The following is a 19,986-nucleotide window of genomic DNA, read 5'->3' as shown; positions in this document are numbered from 1 at the left end:
GTGGATGGTAGCAACCAGATGTCAGGAGGTTAAACAGTGAGGCAATAAGGGAGTACAAAATCAATGAAATGGACAAAAGCTCTGATTTCTGTCTCACCTTCTCAAAGGAAAAATAAACTAAAGGAAAGGGAAAAAATTAACTTACCACCAGACTGAACTCTAAAAGCATCTGTTATCATTTTCTCTCTCAGTATGAGTCCCAGAGCAGCCTCACACAAAATTTCATTTGGGGTTGCCTGTTTGGCTGGAAACAGTTCATCATGGTGTTGAGAAATGAAATTGGTGTGCACGTTTCCAGCCTCAAACTGTGGGTGTCCTGACAGGCTTAGTAAGAAATCAATATTGGTGCTTAGTCCTACGATCTGTCAAGAAAAAGGAAGACAAGGTGGGTGAGATAATATCGTTTGTTGAACCAACTTCTATTGGTGAAAGAGACAAGCTTCCGAGCTCCACAGAGCTCTTCTTCAGGTCCATACAGCTCAAAAGCTTGTCTCTTTCACCAACAGAAGCTGGTCCAATTAAAGACATTACCTCACTCGCCTTGTGTGTCTCATATCCTGGAACCAACAGAGCCACAACAACACTGTGCCAAAAAAACAATGAAACAACAAATCCACACACATTCCCAAATGAAAACGAAGAGCTGCTAACGGACCTACAGCTGTCTGCTCCACTGATACCGAAAATGTCTTCTTAAAAAGTGACAACAGTGCAGTACAGCACTGAGAAGAGAAAGAGTAATTCAATTGGTATATATCCCGTTATTTAAGAAACTATCACCTTTGAAGAACTAGGGTAGGATTTTCAAAAACACTAACTTTTGGCCTAACTTTTCCTTCGCTGAAGTCAACAGGAGTTTAACCACTGATGTTAATGGGAGCAGACTGAGGCCAGTGCTAAATGCTTTTGAAAATCCTATCTCAAGTATTTAAGGAGACTCAGTCAACCTGAAATGTAGTCAATTTAAAAAAAAAAATTTTAAGTCTTTCAGGTGCTATCTCTGCACCTATTACCTTTTTTTTTTTTTAATTATTAGAGTCTCTCTCTTTTGTTGCTGTGCAAAAGACCCACACAAACAACAGAGGAAACTGACTAGTTAGAGGAAATTAGTGAAACTGATTTGTTACAATGTGCTGTCAAACATATAGACTAAATGAACTTAAAAAACAAAACAAAAAACAAAACAAATTTAGAAAAACATATTTCTCTGATCTCTGTCAGTTATAATAATCTTCTGTGTTACTTCTAACAATAGCAGACAAAACATTTTCAGATGCATGATTTTTAAGTTGATTGTGTCCCTTAAAATTTATTTTTTATATCAGTAAATGTAAATAAACAACACACTGCAACTGGCTTCACTTCAAGTCAAACCTTTTGCATTAGAAATGTTATCTGCCTTGTTCAGTCTGGTTTGTTTTGCTTTGTTAAATAAGTAATAGTAAAATTTTAAATACTGAACAATCCTTTATAATTTTAGGAGTTACTACTTGACAAGGGCCTGAACTAGATGCCAATAGCCAAACTTTTTGAATTTTGAAAAAGTGCAGACTGGAGTTTAAAACATTACAGTTTGGGCTCACCTCTTCAATGGACCCAAACGGGAACATCATAAGAACAGCCACACCGGGTCAGACCAAAGGTCCAGCTAGCCCAGTATCTTGTCTTCCAACAGTGGCCAGTGCCAGGGCCCCAGAGTGAATGAATAAAACAGGTAATCATCAAGTGATCCATTCCTTGTTGCCCATTCCCAGCTTCTGGCAAACAGAGGCCAGGAACACCATCCCTGCCCATCCTGGCTAATAGCCATTGATGAACCTATCCTCCATGATTGTTTTGAACCCTGTTATAGCCTTGGCCTTGACAACATCCTCTGGCAAGGAGCTCCACAGGTTGACTGTGCATTGTGTGAAAAAATACTTCCTTCTGTTTATTTTAAACCTGCTCCCTATTAATTTCATTTGGTGACCTCTAGCTCTTGTGTTACAAGGAGTAAATAACACTTCTTTAATTACTCTCTCCACATCAGTCATGATTTTATAGATCTCAATCATATCCCCCATTAGTCATCTCTTTTCCAAGCTGAGAAGTCCCACTTTTATTGCTCTCGCCTCATACTGTAGCTATTCCATACCCCTAATCATTTTTGTTGCCCTTTACTGAACCTTTTCCCATTCCAATATATCTTTTTTGAGAGGGGAGTGACCTCATCTGCACGCAGTATTCAAGATGTGAACGTTCCAAGGATTATATAGAGGCAGTATGACATTTTCTGTCTTATTATCTATCCCTTTCTTAATGATTCCCAACATTCTGTTTGCTTTTTTGACTGCCGCTGCAAACTGAGTGGATGTTTTCAGAGAACCATCCACAATGACTCCAAGATCTCTTTCTTGAGTGGTAACAGCTAATTGAGACCTCATCATTTTATGTGCATAGTTGGGATTATGTTCTCCAATGTACATTACTTTGCATTTATCAACACAGAATTTCATCTGCCATTTTGTTTCTCAGTTACCCAGTTTTGAGAGATCCTTTTGTAGCTCTTCGCCTTCTGTCTGGGACTTAACTATCTTGAGTAGTTTTGTATCAAATGTTGCCATCTCACTGTTTACCCCTTTTCCCAGATCATTTATGACTATGTTGAATAGGACTGGTCCCAGTACAGACCCCTGGGGGACATCACTATTTTGCTCTCTCTATTCTGAAAAGTAACCATTTATTCCTACCCTTTGTTTCCAATCTTTTAACCAGTTACCAGTCCATGAGAGAACCTTCACTCTTATCCTATGACAGCTTATTTTGCTTAAGAGTCTTTGGTGAGGGATATTGCAAAAGGCTTTCTGAAAATCTAAATACACTATATCCACGAGATCCCCGTTGTTCACATGCTTGTTGACCCCCCTCAAAGAATTCTAGTAGATTGGTGAGGCATGATTTCCCTTTACAAAAAACATATTGACTCTTCCCCAACAAATTATGTTCATCTATGTGTCTGACAATTTTGTTCTTTACTATCGTTTCAACCAGTTTGCCCGGTACTGAAGTCAGGCTTACCAGCCTGTAATTGCCAGGATCACCTCTGAAGCCCTTTAAAAAAATTGACGTCACATTAGTTATCCTCCAATCATTTGGTACAGAAGCTGATTTAAATGATAGGTTACAGACTGCAGTTAGTAACTACAATTAGTAGTCCTGCAATTTAGCTGTAGCTAAGTTAAACCCTTTCAAAAAAGCCATTTTTTGCTACTATTGCGATAGGAACTGTGTAAACAGCTTATGTAGAAACAGACTTGAAATCGTATTGGGTTCCTTATATTATTTGTATTTCTGTAATACCTAGGATCCCATTGTGGTAGGTACTAAACAAACACAGAACAAAGGATACTTACATTGTACTGATGGAGGCTGTACCGCAACTTTTTCAATGCTGCTTGGCGATCCTCTGCCCAAACAACTAGTTTAGCAATCATTGGATCATAATGTACAGAAACTTCATCACCTAAAGTATAAATATATAGGAAATGATTTCTAAGAACACTGACACACACCTTCACATAGATATGTTTGATGGCATGCTTTATAAAGTGATACTAGCACTATGGCAGCAAAATGCACTGAGAGACCCAATGGCCAGTGCTCCGCAATGGCCACGTAGGAGACTCAAGTTTGATTTATGGACCAATCTCTCAAATCCAAGGCCAGCCTGAGTTTGAAATGTTACAGAGGTGATACTATTCAACATCAACCTTCTTTGCTGAATTAAGGCATAGTATTGACAAGCTTTGAAAGAAATCCAATTTGCCTATCCCATAAGGGCAATAACTGGAGTGGGAAGATGATGAGATATTTAGGGATCCAATCAAGATATAGTGGAATTCTCAGGGAGAAGAATTCTGTAGTTTTCTATAATTACGACAATATCCTCTGGGGCAAGTTCTGGCCTCAAGCTCAGCACAAGATTAAAAAGCTGCAGCCAGAGGGAACTTGCTTGAGAGCACATTTGTAATGAGCTGTTCTTTTAAACAGATATTTTCAGTTAATACTGTCTTCAAATTTTACCTTGTCTGACCCCAGTTTCTATCCTGGTAAAACTGTCAGGTGGTGGTGTAGACAAGTGGAGTAAGGGTCCAGCTCCTGGCATGAAGTTATTATTAGGATCTTCGGCATATATCCTGGCTTCAAATGCATGGCCACTGAGTGCAATTTCTTCCTGCATTAGGGGAATTTTCTCTCCTGCTGCAACCTGTAGTTAGTAGAGTAATTTTCTATTCACCGGGGAGCAACCCTAACAGTTCGGGTCAGAGCACTAGCACATGGATGCAGATATCTTATGTGTACAGACACACAAACTTTTGATTGTAACGAATAACAGATGGAAGCTAAATATGACAAAATTATACATAAACGATCTGCACGAAGGCAAGGTACTATTTACAATTATACAATAAGAACAGCTGTAATCTTCAATGTAAGACAATAGGTCAAGGAGCTACAAAAAAACACCAAGTCAGGTGGTTTGGCTGTCCTGGCACGTGAATAAACATAGCTGAGAAAGGATTGCAATATATTGATCTTTTTTGTCTTGTTTCAGGCCTAGGCTTTCTCCATGACCAATATATCTTACATTTTGATGTATTAGTTGCCCAACCAAGGAATACAATGGCTGCAATATCAAGTAGGAAGGGACTTTTACATTGTAACCAACTTAAAAAAACATTCACACACAAAACAAGTTAGTTCACTAGCCATTTTCTGTATTTCCTATTTCAAATGTGTGTATTTGGATAACAATTTATTCCTCCAACTCAGCTTCTTGTTGATCCAGAGAGAATGTCATGATCCTATGTTTGTGATATCAGCCTACTGTCCGGGAATGAGACCAACGCCACAAATTCTATATTGTTATCTGATAGCAGGATCAAGGAGAAAGAGAAGATGGACTGGGGAAGAAGGACCCTTCTTCTGAACACAAGTAACCTCACAAGTGATGAGAAATAAGTGATGGGTGAATAGTTTTAGGTTTTAATTCTGATAAATGTTAAAGTTATTCCTTCCTCTCTCCCCAGAAAGAAAGTCACAATTTAAAGGATTTTGAAAGAGGATTACTTCCAAAGTTCTATTACCGTAAGATGATCTTACAACATTCCACAAAACTGAATCACAATAAACAATGCTTTTTCTTCCTCTTACTGCTACGGTCCAATAAAAAAAAATGTGAGCCTATAAAGCACTGAACAATAAAAGCCTGCTCATCTGGAAAACAAGATTTTATTAGGGAGAAGAAAATCCTTCTAAGTGGCTGGAAAAACTTGCTAGCTGCCACTATTGCTAGAGTCTAGTCCATCTGTCCCTTCTTTCACATACTCTGAAATCTGTACACAAGTTTAAGAAAAGGTTTCACAGGAAGAATTTCTAATTACTCAGGATTTTTAAACTAATAGGTCAACAGGGACCTTTTTACTCCCTTGAATTCAGGAAACAAAGCTAGAAAAGTAAGGGAAAATACACTAGTTTCAGGGTAAATCCAGGAAACATTTTAAGGTAAAATGCCGTGGAGAAATCTGTAGCAGGGTCATGGTAACCAGCCAGCAAGGACAGCCACAATCAGACCCCTTTGCCCACATTGGTCTCAAAAGCACACACAATTTCCATCCACAAGGGGGAAGAAAACACCTGATAATCCAAGTTGTAGGTATTTATTGTTCCTCTAAGGCAGTGGTTTTCAACCAGGGGTCCACAGACTCTCTCTTAAGACAGTGGTCCCCAACCTTTTTGTGGCCAGTAGCACACTCATGTTTTCAGAAGAGTGTGGCAGGCGCCAACAATTTTTCAAGACTTATTTTGTATTTGTACATTAAATAATACAAAAAACATCATATTTAATATTACACAATATATGAATCTAGAGAGAAGAGAGAAGCCAGAGAGAAGCCGTGAGGACGGAGAATGCAGGTGCCTGCAGCCCCGGAGTACTCTGTTCCCCGCAGGCGCGGGGCCGCGGCTTCTCTCCCATGCTGGGCACTAGGTGGGTCCCGGGCCTGCCTGGGACCGAGAACGCCGGTGCCCGCAGCCTGCAGGCCCGGAGTTCTCTTTCCCCAGCAGGTGAGGCGCCGCGACTTCTCTCCAGATTAAGCTGCGGCCCCGCGCCTGCCAGGGACCGAGAACACCAGCATCCCCAGCCTGCAGCCCCCGAGTTCTCTGTCCCCGGCAGGCGCGGGGCCGCGGTTTCTCTCCCCTGCTGGGCACTACGCGGGTGTACATAAATGCCCCGGCGGGCGCCATGGCACCCGCGGGCACCAAGTTGGGGACTACTGTCTTAAGATTTCAGAAAGGATCCCTACCTCTGTTTGAAATGAAAAAAGGTTGAAAACCACTGCTCTAAGGCATAGCAGTGAACCCTGGATCTGCGTAATGCTTTTTCCCCTCTCTGGAAATAACATCCTTTTCTTTACACCTCCACTGGTACCTGACCATAGTCCTGATTCTTCTTTTAGTTCTTTCCACCTTCCCTCTCCTCCAGCAGTGTCCGACTTGTGTCTCAGGTCAGCACTCTTCAGTTCTCAACTCCCATTCCCAGATCAGCAATCCACAGCCTTCCTTTTCCTGCCTTGGCATCTTTAGATTAACTGCCACTTTGGTTTTCTTTTCCAGCTTTAATTCGCCCCAATCACATGCACCATTTCTGAACATTGACACAACCCAGCTCCCCATTGCCCAACACCTGTGTACCCAAACCCCGATGCTCCCCACAGTCATCCCTTCCATCATCCATACCCTTTCCCCCCACACACTGGAAGGTTCAAAACATCTTACTGTCTTTTGGCAGATGTGAACAGAACTGTGCTTATTACATGTACGGTAGAATTGTCAGGCTCCTCCCCACATGAACTTCTGCTGGGGTAGAAGTACACAGAAAGAATACCACCTCTACTCTCTTGAAAGGGGTTCTGTTTCTCTGACTCTGCACCATGCATGGTTCCTGGGCCAAAGAAACACTTTGCATGTCAAAAATTAAGCTTCTAAAGCATATTCAGAAATGCAAGGATAAACTAAGAATCTTCTCCTCTCACTCCCCATATTCTCTATATCCCAGTTAAATGCCTGAAGATCCCCCGTCCCTACTTCTCCCTGACACTTTGAAGCCCAATACTGTGAGGAGGACTGTGTGAGGATTCTATTCAAAGCCTTTCCACAATGCTCCTTTATTAAACAGGGAGAGAGGGAGGCTGCTGTGGAGCAATGGGAATCACTCCCAACCATGGAAGTAAGAGATCAGCATCCTGCACACAATAACGTCGAGCATTACCACACTAGACCACTGAATAGACACCATCCATCCCTGCTACCCTTGCAACTAAAATTAGTTATCCCTTACCCTCAGCTGCCACTCCACCAAGTCAGTCCCTGTGATCATCTCAGTAACTGGGTGCTCCACTTGCAGCCTAGTGTTCATCTCCATAAAGTAGAAATTATGTTGAGAGTCCATAATAAATTCCACAGTTCCTGAAATATTTAATAAGCACACATTTCACTGAGACAAGAAGGCTTTCTACCAGGTGGCCACCTAAAGATATTTAGTGATTTGCAGTTTGACAAAAACTTTTTGACAAAACTGGAGAGGTGTGTTAATGGTTTGAGCATCAGGTCTGAAACACCTAACTTGCCTGAAACCACTGGATCAAATCCCAGCACACCTTTATTATCCCAAGACATTCTGTGCTGATGGACTGCTACTCTTCTCTCCAGAAGCAGCTGCCTTTCAGTAGTGTTGTATGTATGATATTTATAAAGTGCTTCAGGATCCGTCAGGAAGAATTGTCCTACGCTAATTTAAAAGACTTCCCTTCCAAAGAATATCTTTAAAAGAATCAGAGTTGTTAATATTTTTCTAAACTGATTTTCAACTAGTAACTATACTAGAAACTACAGCTGTTTTCCATGAGATTATTTTTAGAGAAAGCCCTGAAGTTAGAACACTGACACTTTGTTGTTTGCAAGGTGAATGATAAATCACTTTGCACATATAGTCTGATGTGCATTCAGAATATTCACCTTCAAATCTCAAACTATTCAGCTGAATTATTTGCTTTCAGACTTCTTAGCTTTTTCTCTTCTGTAGTCCTATACCACTCTGGGCAGGGGATTCATGCTAAGTTTCGCTAGCTTAGAACTCAATAACTATGTGATAACTACATGAAAGTTAAAAAAATGCTACAAGTGTGTATCACCTTCCAGAACAAGAAAACGACATTTAACTTGAGGCTCCAGGCTCTATTAACATAAGAGAAAGGCACAAGAAGGAAGTTAAACCTGATGTACCTGCTCCCACATAGTTCACAGCTTTAGCTGCTTTGACAGCAGCTTCTCCAAGTTTCCTTCTCACCTCAGGCTCAATTCCTGGCTGTGAATGTAATGATAAAAAGAGATTGCACATTACTGACAGTCTCACAGATATCATACCTACTGTATGTGAATACTATGCCATCTTTAAAAAACAGCAGTAAAATCCTGAACCATATTATATTTAAAATCTTTGCTTCCTGACCCAAGTGGCAATCAGCTTATGTCCTAAATCTTGACGGTAGAGAATCTTTGATAAATTGATAGAAATAAATAGAATATGCAAAATGTTGGACAACTAGAGTTTAAGTGGGAGTTTTTTCCCTTCCTCTGAAACATCAAGTACTGGCCATTTCCCAAAATAGGATACCAAGCTAGACAGCACAATGGTCTAATTCAGTATTGTAAAATCCTACATTCTAACCTTCGGTTTTGTCTCTGGAGCTCAAAAAACAAATAAAATAAAATGCAAAAAGGTTCTGAGATTTATTTATTTAAGTAGCAGAAAGCAGACAGATGCATACAAAAAACTCCAAATAATATTACTTTATAAACTCCATTTAGGAACCCTCCACTTACCCCAGGAGCTTCTTCAATGATTTTCTGGTGTCTTCTCTGCACACTGCAATCTCTTTCAAACAAATAGACTGCATTGCCATGCTGGTCACCAAACACCTGGACTTCAACATGTCTGTTTCATAATAACACAGGTTTCAATGTATATTACTAAAGATCACTAAAGCCTCAATTTTGCAATCTGTTCCACCGAGGCAGACACTTGCACAGCACCCCATTGACTTCAATAGGGTTTCATACAGCTGTAAGGGCCTGCCCTCTTGGTTCCAATTGCAGATCAGCATGATGCTGTTAAGTGATTCAGTGAAACATATTATAACTCCAAAAGCCACTAGTTCAAATGGGATTTTGAACTTCTTGATCATTGTACTGAAACTTAATAAGTTTAAAAAAAAAAAAAAAAAAGAGAGAGAAAGAAAAAAATATTTAGATCCGCTACTTCTACATTAATTTTTGGACTCAAGATTTTTTTCTTTTTTAGTTTTAAATCTATGAATTCTGCAACCTACACATAGGTCCTTTGACATCTCCTAGCCTTTGATGTGCTCAGGGGAAAACCACTTAATCTGTAAAATATTATTCCAGGAGGCCAAACACTAGCTTGTGGCAGTTCTACTTATTGATGAGAGAGGCAGACTTTTAGGTATTACAGTAATTTACCAGGGTCTTGATTGTCCCATTGTTTGCAGACACATGCAGTTCCCAAAGAAGTCAATGGGAGCTGCACGTGCACAATGGATAAGATAAGCAGGTCTAGGTTTCTTTTTACAATGTAGGTACTTTAAAGCTGTATTTAGAGAAAGGTCAGTCTAATCTCCTGGTACCTTCAGTTGAAAGTATTTATATGTACCTACCTACTACATGTTCAACAAGGTGTATGCCAAGAATACCACTGCTTTGCAATCTATAACACCTTGTATGTGTCTATGTCAAAAGAGCTTTATGAAAGTTAATGAGCTCAGTTTACAGCATAAATGTAACTGAAGTATTATCATCCCCATTTTACAGACTGAGGCACAGAGAGATTAAGTGACTTGTTTGAATACATACAGGACATCTGAGGTAGACTATTGTTCTCCTCCTGACTCCTATTTCTGTGCTTTAAGCACTGCTACACATTGCTTCCTTTAGACCTAAAAGAATGGTGAGGTCAGAAGGCTGATGTATCGACTAGGCGTGTCATTGCCATAACATAGTATGCAATATCTAGGTGTCTCTCCACAACACCACCATTAGGATGCTGCCAATATGTCACCAAGACAGCTAGATTTGTTATAAATTATCATTCAAAGTCACTGTCATCCACTTCACGCTTTGTAAAATTAATAATTCTGCCCTATTTTATGCAAGTGCAGAAAGTGTGTGCAATGCTATATAAGACACAAACTATCATCTCGCATAAAAATGTTGTGCTGGTTTTTTAAAATATTTTAAATATTAAAAATATAATCTACTTCTCTTACCTTGGATTGTCTACAAATTTCTCTATCAGCACTGCATCATCATTGAAAGACTTCTTTGCTTCTCTCCTGGCTGATTCTAGTTGGTCCAGGAACTCCTTTTCTGAATGAGCAATTCTCATACCCTAAGAGACAACATAAGGATATCTAAATATCTACTAAAGAACAAGTAAATAATAACAGTTACAAAAAAATCTCCACCAGTGTGAAAACTGGTGAATGATTAAAAGAATAATTATAATATGTGTTTACCAATAAAAGAATTCCATTCCTTCTTATGCATCAATAGAATTATTTACTAACTTCCAAACAGTTAATCTTTGCAAATCCCACAGAAAATAAAAGTGTCACTAAGGCTATAAATTAAAGATAATGTTGTTGCACTGGTGTAGTTAAGGACAGAACTCATTTTGACTTTTGGATCTCATGTTAAGTTTTCACGGCTGGAAGACAGAAAACACTGTTTTTCTTTATAAAATATGTACATTTGTTATGGAAATCATGGAGACAAACCTGGAGCTCCATCATGACATTTTTCTGCAGGCTCTTTTCACATTTCACCAGGGAGATCATCAGTTAATAAATAATAGCTATACACTGAAGGGATCTAAATATTTCAAAGATTTCTAAGAATCTATTCATGCAACATTCACAAATTTAAAACCACCACTAAAAAATATAATCACAACAGACATTGTCATTAAACAATGATTGAATCTCATAAAACCTCACCTATACAACACAATGGACCAAACGTTCTGCTAGTGTATATTGCTGGAACTCCATTCGAGTCAATGCAGCTCTACCAGTTTATACAAGCAATTTGGCCCAAGAATGACTAAATAAAAGGAAAGCACAATGAAAGTGCTGGACATTATTTTATTAACTTCAAATTAAAATAATTTGCTTCCGGTTACCTTCCTGATAAGATTCCTTTTATAGAATTCAGTTACATAAAACAGAAGGTACGATGTAGCAATATTAGTACATATCTTAGTAGCATAACTTCAAATCAGATAAAACAAGCTTGCATGAGTTTTCCTTACCTTTCCTCCGCCTCCACGAACTGCTTTAATCATTACTGGATACCCAGTACTCCTGGCATGTTCCTTTAGACATTCATCAGACTGATCTTCACCATGGTAACCTTCAATGACAGGAACCCCAGCAGCAGACATTATAGCCTTGGAGGTGCTTCAAAAAAAATATTTTTTTGATATTTAAAATGGCAATGATAATAGCTGTTTCTTATAAGAGGCCTCTGATCTGTAAACACTGCACAGATGCTTAACTTTATTCATGTGACTACTTCCATTTACTTCAATGGGACTACTAAGATGAGTAAAGTTACGCTGGTGCACAAATGTTTTTAGGATAGGGACCCTAATTTGGTATAGTTCAGCATGCACATAATTTTTTTTATACTTAAGAGCATAAAAGGAACAGGGATAGAACACATGCACATAACACTAGTTAAATCACACAGTACATTAATACACATTGTAAAATGAACCCTTATGTAGGTACAAAATTAATTCAGATAATGTGTTTTATGCTTGATTAATAATGTTGATTTATTTGTCAAAGGGTTATTGATTAAGCAGCCTCTAATTTCCACTATTCTATTTATATCTCATACTCTGGCAATTTTCCTTTGGCCCAAGAACGTGGCATAGGCCTCTCTTCCCATCAACACCATTCAAGAACAGCTACAAGTCACTGCAGAGACACGAGATGCTTCCTTCCACCACCAATGAGAGCTATCAGTAGAGCTCCCACAGCACTTTCAGCCCTTTCTGACCTGAAGTCTAAAGACCTGGGTATTGAACCTAGGTCCTTGTGTATGATAGTGCAAAGCATTAATCCTAGAGGATCCTAGACTAGCCTATGCATGTAATTATTAAAATCTTATTAATGGCAGAATCTTGATTGTTCCTATATTTGTATTCATCCCAGAACTATGAACAGTTTGGAGCATTGTACAACAAGCTATGTAGAAAAATCAAGAATAATGCAGGGAGCAAAAGAGCTAAGTAAAAAATCTTCATTAATAATGAAGGCAAATTCACTGAACTGTAAGTTACACATTGAAGTGAGTAACAAATCAGAATGAGATACCTCTTAATACCCATATCTCTGATAGCAGACGAAGGAGGGCCTATGAAGATGATTCCCTCTTGCTTGCACAGCTCGGCAAACTCTGTGTTTTCTGAGAGGAAACCATACCCTGGATGAATAGCCTAAAACAGAATGAAGGTTACCAGCCTCCTTTACACCAGTGTAACCCATGTCACCCTAAAACTACTGGTTTTTATAGAAGGTTTTGTGGGGGGAGGGAGGGAAACATGAGATGGAACATACCATGGATAAAAACATCAGCCACCAGGAATACAATTAAGAAAAACTAAAGGGTGGGTGGGTAGGTTGGTCCAGCAGTTAAGGAATGGGTCATAAGTAATTATAACAAGACTAGCAATCAATGGTTAATCTGAAGGAAATGTTTTATGTTGCTTCATTCCTCTGTGGCTTTGTGCATGCTGTCTATTTAGCACTTGATCCTGCAAACAGTCACACCCATGAGTACAGTTAGGCCAGGCAGAATTTGATTTTTTTAAAAATAATTTTAATGGATAATATCAATGTTCATTTTAAGCATATTTTTATATTTTATCAATTTAATTGTTCACAGTTGCAAGAAACTATAGGGGGGTATCAGGCAAGAGAGTGGGTCAGACCATTTTTTAATGATCGTAGATGTTGGTTTCAAAAAGTTGAAATTTATAACAATTAAAACAAATTCTCAACATGACATCAAAATATACACAATGAATATCCTTAAATCAAATTCTAATAGGTTCTCAAGCAGCATTTTTCTTACTTTGCCTATCTATAAATTTCAATTATTATTGACGGGAATTTTTTTTTGGTCAATTTTTATATGGATGGTCAAATTGATGTTTACTGACATTTACCGATAAAAATCTCATCCCTCCAAGCCTAAGTATAGTTAGTCCTATGCAGAGTCCCCTTGATGTCAGTGGAACTCTGCTCAGAAGAAAATATATCCACAGGAATAATTAATTGTGGGACTGTCTTTAGATTATAATTTAAGCAATCTGGAGCAGAGAATTGGGCCTAATCCTGCAAATATTTCCACAGAAGACTAATGTTACTTATGTAAGTAGTCCCATTGAGTAAAGCAAACTAGGTACATTTTGAGCTTCAGGTCCTATGTAAAGAGCCTACAACACTTTATGCTGCTTGGATAACATTTTCAAAAGTGCCTGAATGACTGAGGAGCCTAAGTCTCATTTTCAAAAACGACGCCAGAATTTAGGAGCCTAAGTCTTATTGACGTTGCTTTTGAAAGTAAAACATCAGTATTTTTGAAAGTGTTACCTTATATAAATAAAATAATATCTCATGTATATAAGTTTTGACCAAAGCAGACAACCTTTAATTTAAAATGTCATTATTTTAACTATCAAAAGAAAGCATCTTAAAACTACATTGTGAGGTGAAAGATACAATAAGCTCAGAACAGACACAAAGAGGACAATACTACTGTATGTATTGTTTAGAACAAAATAAGCTGCACCTTACATAAGAACAGCCATACTGGGTCAGATGAAAGATCCATCTAGTCCAGTATCCTATCTTCCAACAGTGGCCAATGCCAGGTGCTTCAGAGGGAATGAACAGAACAGGTAGTTATCAGGTGATCCAGCTCCTGTCACCCATTCCTAACTTCTGGCAAACAGAGGCTAAGCACACTTTATATGAACAAACATTTAGGGCTCTTTCCTCAGTAATTTTATCTTTACTTTTTAGCTCAAACCCAAAGGTTAAATTGGAAATTGAATTTTCCCATGCACTCAGAGGAACCCATTTAACTGTTCTTAAAAGCAGAAGTACAGTTTTTCATAGGGAAGGCCAAATCAAAGTGTGTAATTTGGTAGGGGCAGTGTAGTTATATTTACCTGTGCTGTTGATATTTTGGCCACTTGTATTATTTTTTCCATGGCTAAATAGCTCTGCTGAGAGGCAGCCGGACCAATGAAATATGCTTCATCTGCCTATTGTAAAAGAAATATACATTACTATTGGATCAAGTGTTAGACAACTGAAAAACAAATTTAAACCTTAATTGGGGACCCATTTTATCATTTATAAAAATGCTAACATGCAGCAGTTTAAATTGTTTGCTCTTCAGAAAAGAACTCAACTGGGTGAACTTAATTTTGTCATTTTTTATAGAAAGAGAGACCACTGGCCACTAATCTGGACCTTTCTTGAGTTTAGAAAAGGAAATTGTCTGCTGTTTTTGTGATGTCTTCAGAGGTCTAGAATAAAACTCAGCATACTTTTCTTTGTGATTCAACCAACACTTGAATCTAGGTCTTCAGAAGTGAAAATCTATTGCACTAGCCCACTGGCACCTCCTTTGGTATTGATGATATTTAACAGAACTCTTCCCCATGCAATTTAACATTCATTTAATAATTAAAGGCCTGATCCTGCAAAACTTACACATGCTATCAACATTATTCACATAAACAGGCTCATTTAAGTCAATGGAACTACTCATATGAGTAAAATTACTTGTGTGCATAACTGTTTGCAGGATTGGGCCTTACTTTTTTAACTAGTATACTTCACCATTGCGACATGCATGGAATTCTTGTCTGCATCACTGTAAACTGCTACAGACTTCACGCCCATCTTTCTGGCCGTCCGCATCACCCTGCATGCAATTTCTCCTCGGTTTGCAATGAGGACCTTCCCTATGTTTCTTCTTTCTATTTAAAGAAACAAAGTCAGGTTTTACATGTATATGACCAATCTGTACCTTACCATGTTACACGATATGAAAATACTGTCACAGTTTACATAATATTACAAACTTCTATTACAATATTTAGTATACTATTTAAATACTACATTGTTATGCTTTTTAAAAAAAATGTCTAGCTATTATATGGATTTTGTACTCTTTGTATCAAAAAGGGTCTTTGAAGAAAGAAAATTACAAACCTAAATATAACTAAAGGCAAATAAAATTCCGTAAAATCTTTTCATGACATATTTCCAGGTGCTTCTCATTATATCTAACGTATTGAGTATTTCTTTGGAAATGTACTCAATTGAGCACTTATAAAATAAACTCTAACTTTTTAATTTTTCCTATAACTAATGTTCTCGAGTTAATTTCAATTCTATTAATGTTGTTAACATATTTACAGCATACATGGATAGAGAAAATAGTTTAATACCTGTTGTTGAAGCAAATTTCAGGCATGTTTGTCCCCAAATCCATTTTCTGCACAAAACAGTAAACAAACAGAATTATAATAAAGAAAAAACATTAAAGTAGGGTATAACTGAGCTATTTCTATTCTTGGGTGCAGCAAGGATACTAATACAGTTTTGAAGTTTTTAATCACTTAGTATTTATACAGTACTGTCAGCATATATGAAGTGGTATGCCAAACAAAAACAAGTCCCTCTCCAAAGGAAGTTACATGAACAATAGATCACAATCCAATCAAAATAAAAACAAGGTGGTAAGAGGCATTAAGACTGGAATACTTTGAGGAATAGCGTTTTTTCTTTTTAAAGCTTTTAAAGGACAATGTGGTCAAAGTGTGGTTATTGAACAGGAGGTGTTCAAGGTACACAGCAGCATGTGAAAGAACATATGAAGTCCACAGAAAAAAGGTTAGGTGGAAAGTCATGGTGGACTCAAGAGAGATGTTGCCAAGAGTGAAGAAACAAGCAGAACAGAGTTATGAGAACTTTGATTCACAAACCTACTATTCTGTTCCAAATACAGAAGTAGTGAGCAAGGCAAATTAGAGATATTTGAGAATGTTACACAGGCAGAGAGACATTTTAAGTAGTTCACTTAAGTGTTTTAATTAGCACATAAATTAAAATTTAGATTGGATCACTGGCAACATGGTGAAAGAGACACACTTGGAACAAATGACTAGATCATGGTGGTTCAACTTGGGCAGTGAGTTTAAGACATAACTTTGGTTAATAATCCACACATTTGCGAAACCACACCAGCCAAGGGAAATGAACAAAATTTTGGCAATCCCCTCTGCATGTAACCAGAAACAGTGCAGAAAAGATATTCAGATATGAGATGGGTATTAACCATTGTTTAGGAAATGTCTACACAGCAACCAGACACGCATGGTTGGCCCGTGCCAGCTGACTAAGGCTCACGGGGCTCAGGCTGTGGTCTGTTTCATTGCTGTATAGATGTCTGGGCTTGGGCCTGGGCTCCAGGCCCTGGTGAGGTGGAAGGGTCCCAGAGCTCAGGCTACAGCCCGAGCCTGGAAGTCTACAAAGCCATGAAACAGCCCCACAGCCCAAGTCCTAGTTGGCTGACATGGGCCAGTCACAGGTTTTTGTTTGCTGTGTAGACATGCCCTTAAGATACCACTATGAGAGATGTCTTAGTAATAACCCAAATGAGATACAAAAGTAATCACTGGGGGTGGGTTCTAAAACTGAGCTTGATGTTTTATGTTTTCTTTTATGTCACCTGTTAAACTATACCTAGAGGATGAACTGTACTGAGTTTTTATCACAGAGCTTTTAAAAATACCTTTGGTGAGGGGATTATTTGTCTTCACTGGAAAGAGCTATTTTGTTTGCAAATGTTAATGTTTTATTGAAATGTATCATCAATGGGCACACTACATACATTCAAGAAATAAAAATTTGTCTATATGAAACCCCCAATTTAATCAGTATCCCATTTTATCAGTTGAAGAAAGCAAGAAACTAAAGATGCTAACATGAACTGATGGAATCCATCACTCATAACACCACCACTAACATATGTGCTAGAACAGTTACAGTATTATCAACTGCCTTCAATTTTCTGCATTCACTTCCCTTTCCATAGTCAAACACACTTTTTATGCAAAAGTCTGTTTTATCTCCCTGATATGTCCTGTGTCACGTCTGCATGACAGCTGGAAGGCATCCATTCCAGCTCCAAGAGACATATTCAGGACAGCTTGGGTCAAACTAGTGCACTAAAAACAGAAGTGTGGCCCTGCTGATGCCAACAGCAGCAGCTAGCCAGCCAGCCCATGGAGCCTGATCCCATCCAAGATCCTAGGTATGTACTCAGGGTGGCTGGTCCCTCCTGCCACTTAGGGTGACCAGACGTCCCAATATCTGGGTGGTTGTCCCGCACCCTGACCACAACTTGTCCTGATATTTCACTCCACTCGCAGCACGGGTTTGTTTGTTTGTTTTGGAGGAGGGGGGTTGGCTCCGGGGCCAGCAGCACTCAGCTTTTTTTTTTGTTCTGCCAGCAGACCCCCCTCCCATGTGTCCCCATATTTTCCTCATCTCAGCTGGTCACCCTGGCCGCTACACTTGTACTGTCAGCGCGCTAGTCTGATCAGAGCGGGCCTGGGTGGGTCTCCAGCTGGAATTTACAGCTTCCAGCTCCAGCGCAGACACAGACGTGTCGCTTCGGGACTGTTTGCCTCGATCCTGGGGTCCCGGCGTGAGGGGGGTGGCGCAGGGCTAGGCCGTGCTGGCAGCCGCGCGGGCCCGTCACCTGTCCTGAGCGCTCCGCGCACACCCAGCAGCGGGGAGGCCCCCTCCGAGGGGACGCTGAGGGGCCCCGGCAGGGCAGCGTTCAGCTCTGGGCCGGCCACCTGCAGGCAGGAGACCGGGTCCCGAACCACGGCTGCTCTGTGCGTGGGGAGGGAAAGGGACTGTCCCGAGGGGCTCCGGGCCGGGGCCCAGTGGCCGCCCCGCACTCACTGGTACTGCAGCGCCCACAGGCACCGGCGGCCCCGCTCGCTCACTAGCGCCGTGGCCGCCATGTCTGCGCGGGGACGGGAGCCGAGCGGGCTCAAAGCAGTTGGAACGCGGAGTGGGCGCGAGGGCGGACCCGTGTGTGTCAGTCCCGGGGGCGGGGCGAACGCACAAGGCCGCTGGCCAGTGGCTGAGCATCGGGAGGGGGCGTGGCCTTGGGGGAGCTGGGGGCAGTCCTGGGCAGTGAGAGCAGAGGTGCGCCCTGGTTTCCACGTCCCATGGATCCTGAGGTGGCTCAAGTTGATGGGCCAAGGCTGAGCATCCCAGAGCCATGCATTGCTCCCCAGGGGCCTAGCCAGCCACAGGCTGGCAGCTGGAGTCAGAATGAGAGACTGAACTCCCAGGGCTCACCTTGATGGGTCAAAACCCTGCCAGCCCCAATACCTGTCCTGACTTTATAGGGACAGTCCTGATTTTAGGGTCTTTTTCTTATATAGGGTCCTATTACCCACCAGCCCCGTCCCGATTTTTCACATTTGCTGTCTGGTCACCCAACCTGACAATCAAGAGAGCGCCTGACCCACACTAAGAGCTGGGTTCCCTAAAGAGATCAGTGCCCTGATAGGAACCAAACTACATAGGTGGTGGGTGCTGAGTCATTTGGAAAATTGGATTCTGGGTGCTGAGCCCTTTGGAGAGAGTTCACACCTATTCTTGATCCAAATTGCAGCCTTACTCCGTTTCTCTATTAAACAGTGGATTTTCTGCAGCTAAAGCTAGGCCTTGGTGCTAGGTCACTTGGCTCTTCTGAGTGCCGTCAGGGAGATCAGCGTTAAGTACTCTGTCACTTCTCAGGTCATTTTTTCCCACACCGTAAAAAGCAAATTTGTTTTTCTCAGTTACTTGCTATGGGTAAATCACCTGTCGTTTCAGTGATCATCTGAAATACATCCAAAATCTCTACCTTCCTGGTACTTATTTATATTGCAGTAGTGCTCAAAATACATGTTAGGTGCTCTCCAAACACAGAGGAAGATGGATCCTGACCCAAAGAGCATACCTGCCATTAACTAACTTCTGATTATTTTTTAACCAGACATAATGGCACTAAAACACCTGGTTTCAGGTTTCTGCTGTAATAATTTGCATTGTGGTGATCCAGGGTAGCCGTATCAGCTTTGGGAATTTTTATGGTCCCTCAGACAGGACCCAAAAGGAGGACCAGAGCACTGGCTATGTAGTTGGGATTATTTGACCTATCTATCTTTCAAGGCTGTTAATTTGAGCATACATTTATTTTATTCTCTTTAAAACACAGTGCTTCGTACTACATTATATTGCCTTAGAAAATCCTGAGACAGATCTTTCATCATGTTTTTAATTTGCTTCTGAACACTAGAGGGCAGCATTTTATTAAGTTTATCATAAGTGGGTTTTAGCCTGTGAAAACTTATGCCCAAATAAATGTGTTAGTCTGTAAGGTGCCACATGGACTCCTCCTTGTTTTTGCTGATACAAACTGACGTGGCTACCACTCTGAAACAAGTTAAATATATATTACAAAGCCCAAGTTATAGGTGGGTGAAGTACAGAATATATTTTTAATCATAAAAGTAATGGAGATATACCTATCTCATATAGCTGGAAAGGACCCTGAAAGGTCATGAAGTCCAGCCCCCTGCCTTTACTAGCACAATTAGGTACTGATTTTGCCCTAGATCCCTAAGTGGTCTTCTTAAGGATTGAGCTCACAACTGTAGATTTAGGGGGCTAATGCTCAAACCACTGAGCTATGCCTCTCACCCACTTGCTG

The 19,986-nt window shown here is 40.1% G+C and overlaps 1 protein-coding gene across 4 annotated transcripts in view; it reads right to left on the bottom strand.

Annotated features, from left to right (window-relative positions):
- MCCC1 (methylcrotonyl-CoA carboxylase subunit 1) overlaps nucleotides 1-18,280 on the bottom strand; it is a 29,605-nt gene extending 11,325 nt beyond the window's left edge. The window contains exons 1-13 of one of the 4 annotated variants that reach the window (XM_032803847.2): nucleotides 18,180-18,280; nucleotides 15,653-15,699; nucleotides 15,039-15,178; nucleotides 14,360-14,455; nucleotides 12,498-12,619; nucleotides 11,426-11,573; nucleotides 10,383-10,504; nucleotides 8,923-9,034; nucleotides 8,323-8,404; nucleotides 7,379-7,506; nucleotides 4,063-4,246; nucleotides 3,393-3,502; nucleotides 146-362 (exon numbers count right to left, since the gene is read on the bottom strand). In XM_032803847.2, coding sequence (XP_032659738.1) covers nucleotides 146-362; nucleotides 3,393-3,502; nucleotides 4,063-4,246; nucleotides 7,379-7,506; nucleotides 8,323-8,404; nucleotides 8,923-9,034; nucleotides 10,383-10,504; nucleotides 11,426-11,573; nucleotides 12,498-12,619; nucleotides 14,360-14,455; nucleotides 15,039-15,178; nucleotides 15,653-15,699; nucleotides 18,180-18,241 — 1,570 coding nt within the window. In that variant the 5' untranslated portion in view covers nucleotides 18,242-18,280. Of the gene's footprint in view, nucleotides 1-145; nucleotides 363-3,392; nucleotides 3,503-4,062; nucleotides 4,247-7,378; nucleotides 7,507-8,322; nucleotides 8,405-8,922; nucleotides 9,035-10,382; nucleotides 10,505-11,425; nucleotides 11,574-12,497; nucleotides 12,620-14,359; nucleotides 14,456-14,656; nucleotides 14,691-15,038; nucleotides 15,179-15,652; nucleotides 15,700-18,179 lie in introns of those variants that run through there. The other 3 variants (XM_032803848.2, XM_075068370.1, XM_075068369.1) reach the window with 3 other exon arrangements.
- Nucleotides 18,281-19,986: the final 1,706 nt, after the last annotated feature.

Source organism: Chelonoidis abingdonii, chromosome 8 (assembly GCF_003597395.2).
Source record: "Chelonoidis abingdonii isolate Lonesome George chromosome 8, CheloAbing_2.0, whole genome shotgun sequence".
Lineage (NCBI taxonomy): Eukaryota > Metazoa > Chordata > Testudines > Testudinidae > Chelonoidis > Chelonoidis abingdonii.
The sequence above is the reverse complement of the archived record's forward strand: the minus strand, read 5'-3'. Positions and strand labels throughout refer to the sequence as shown.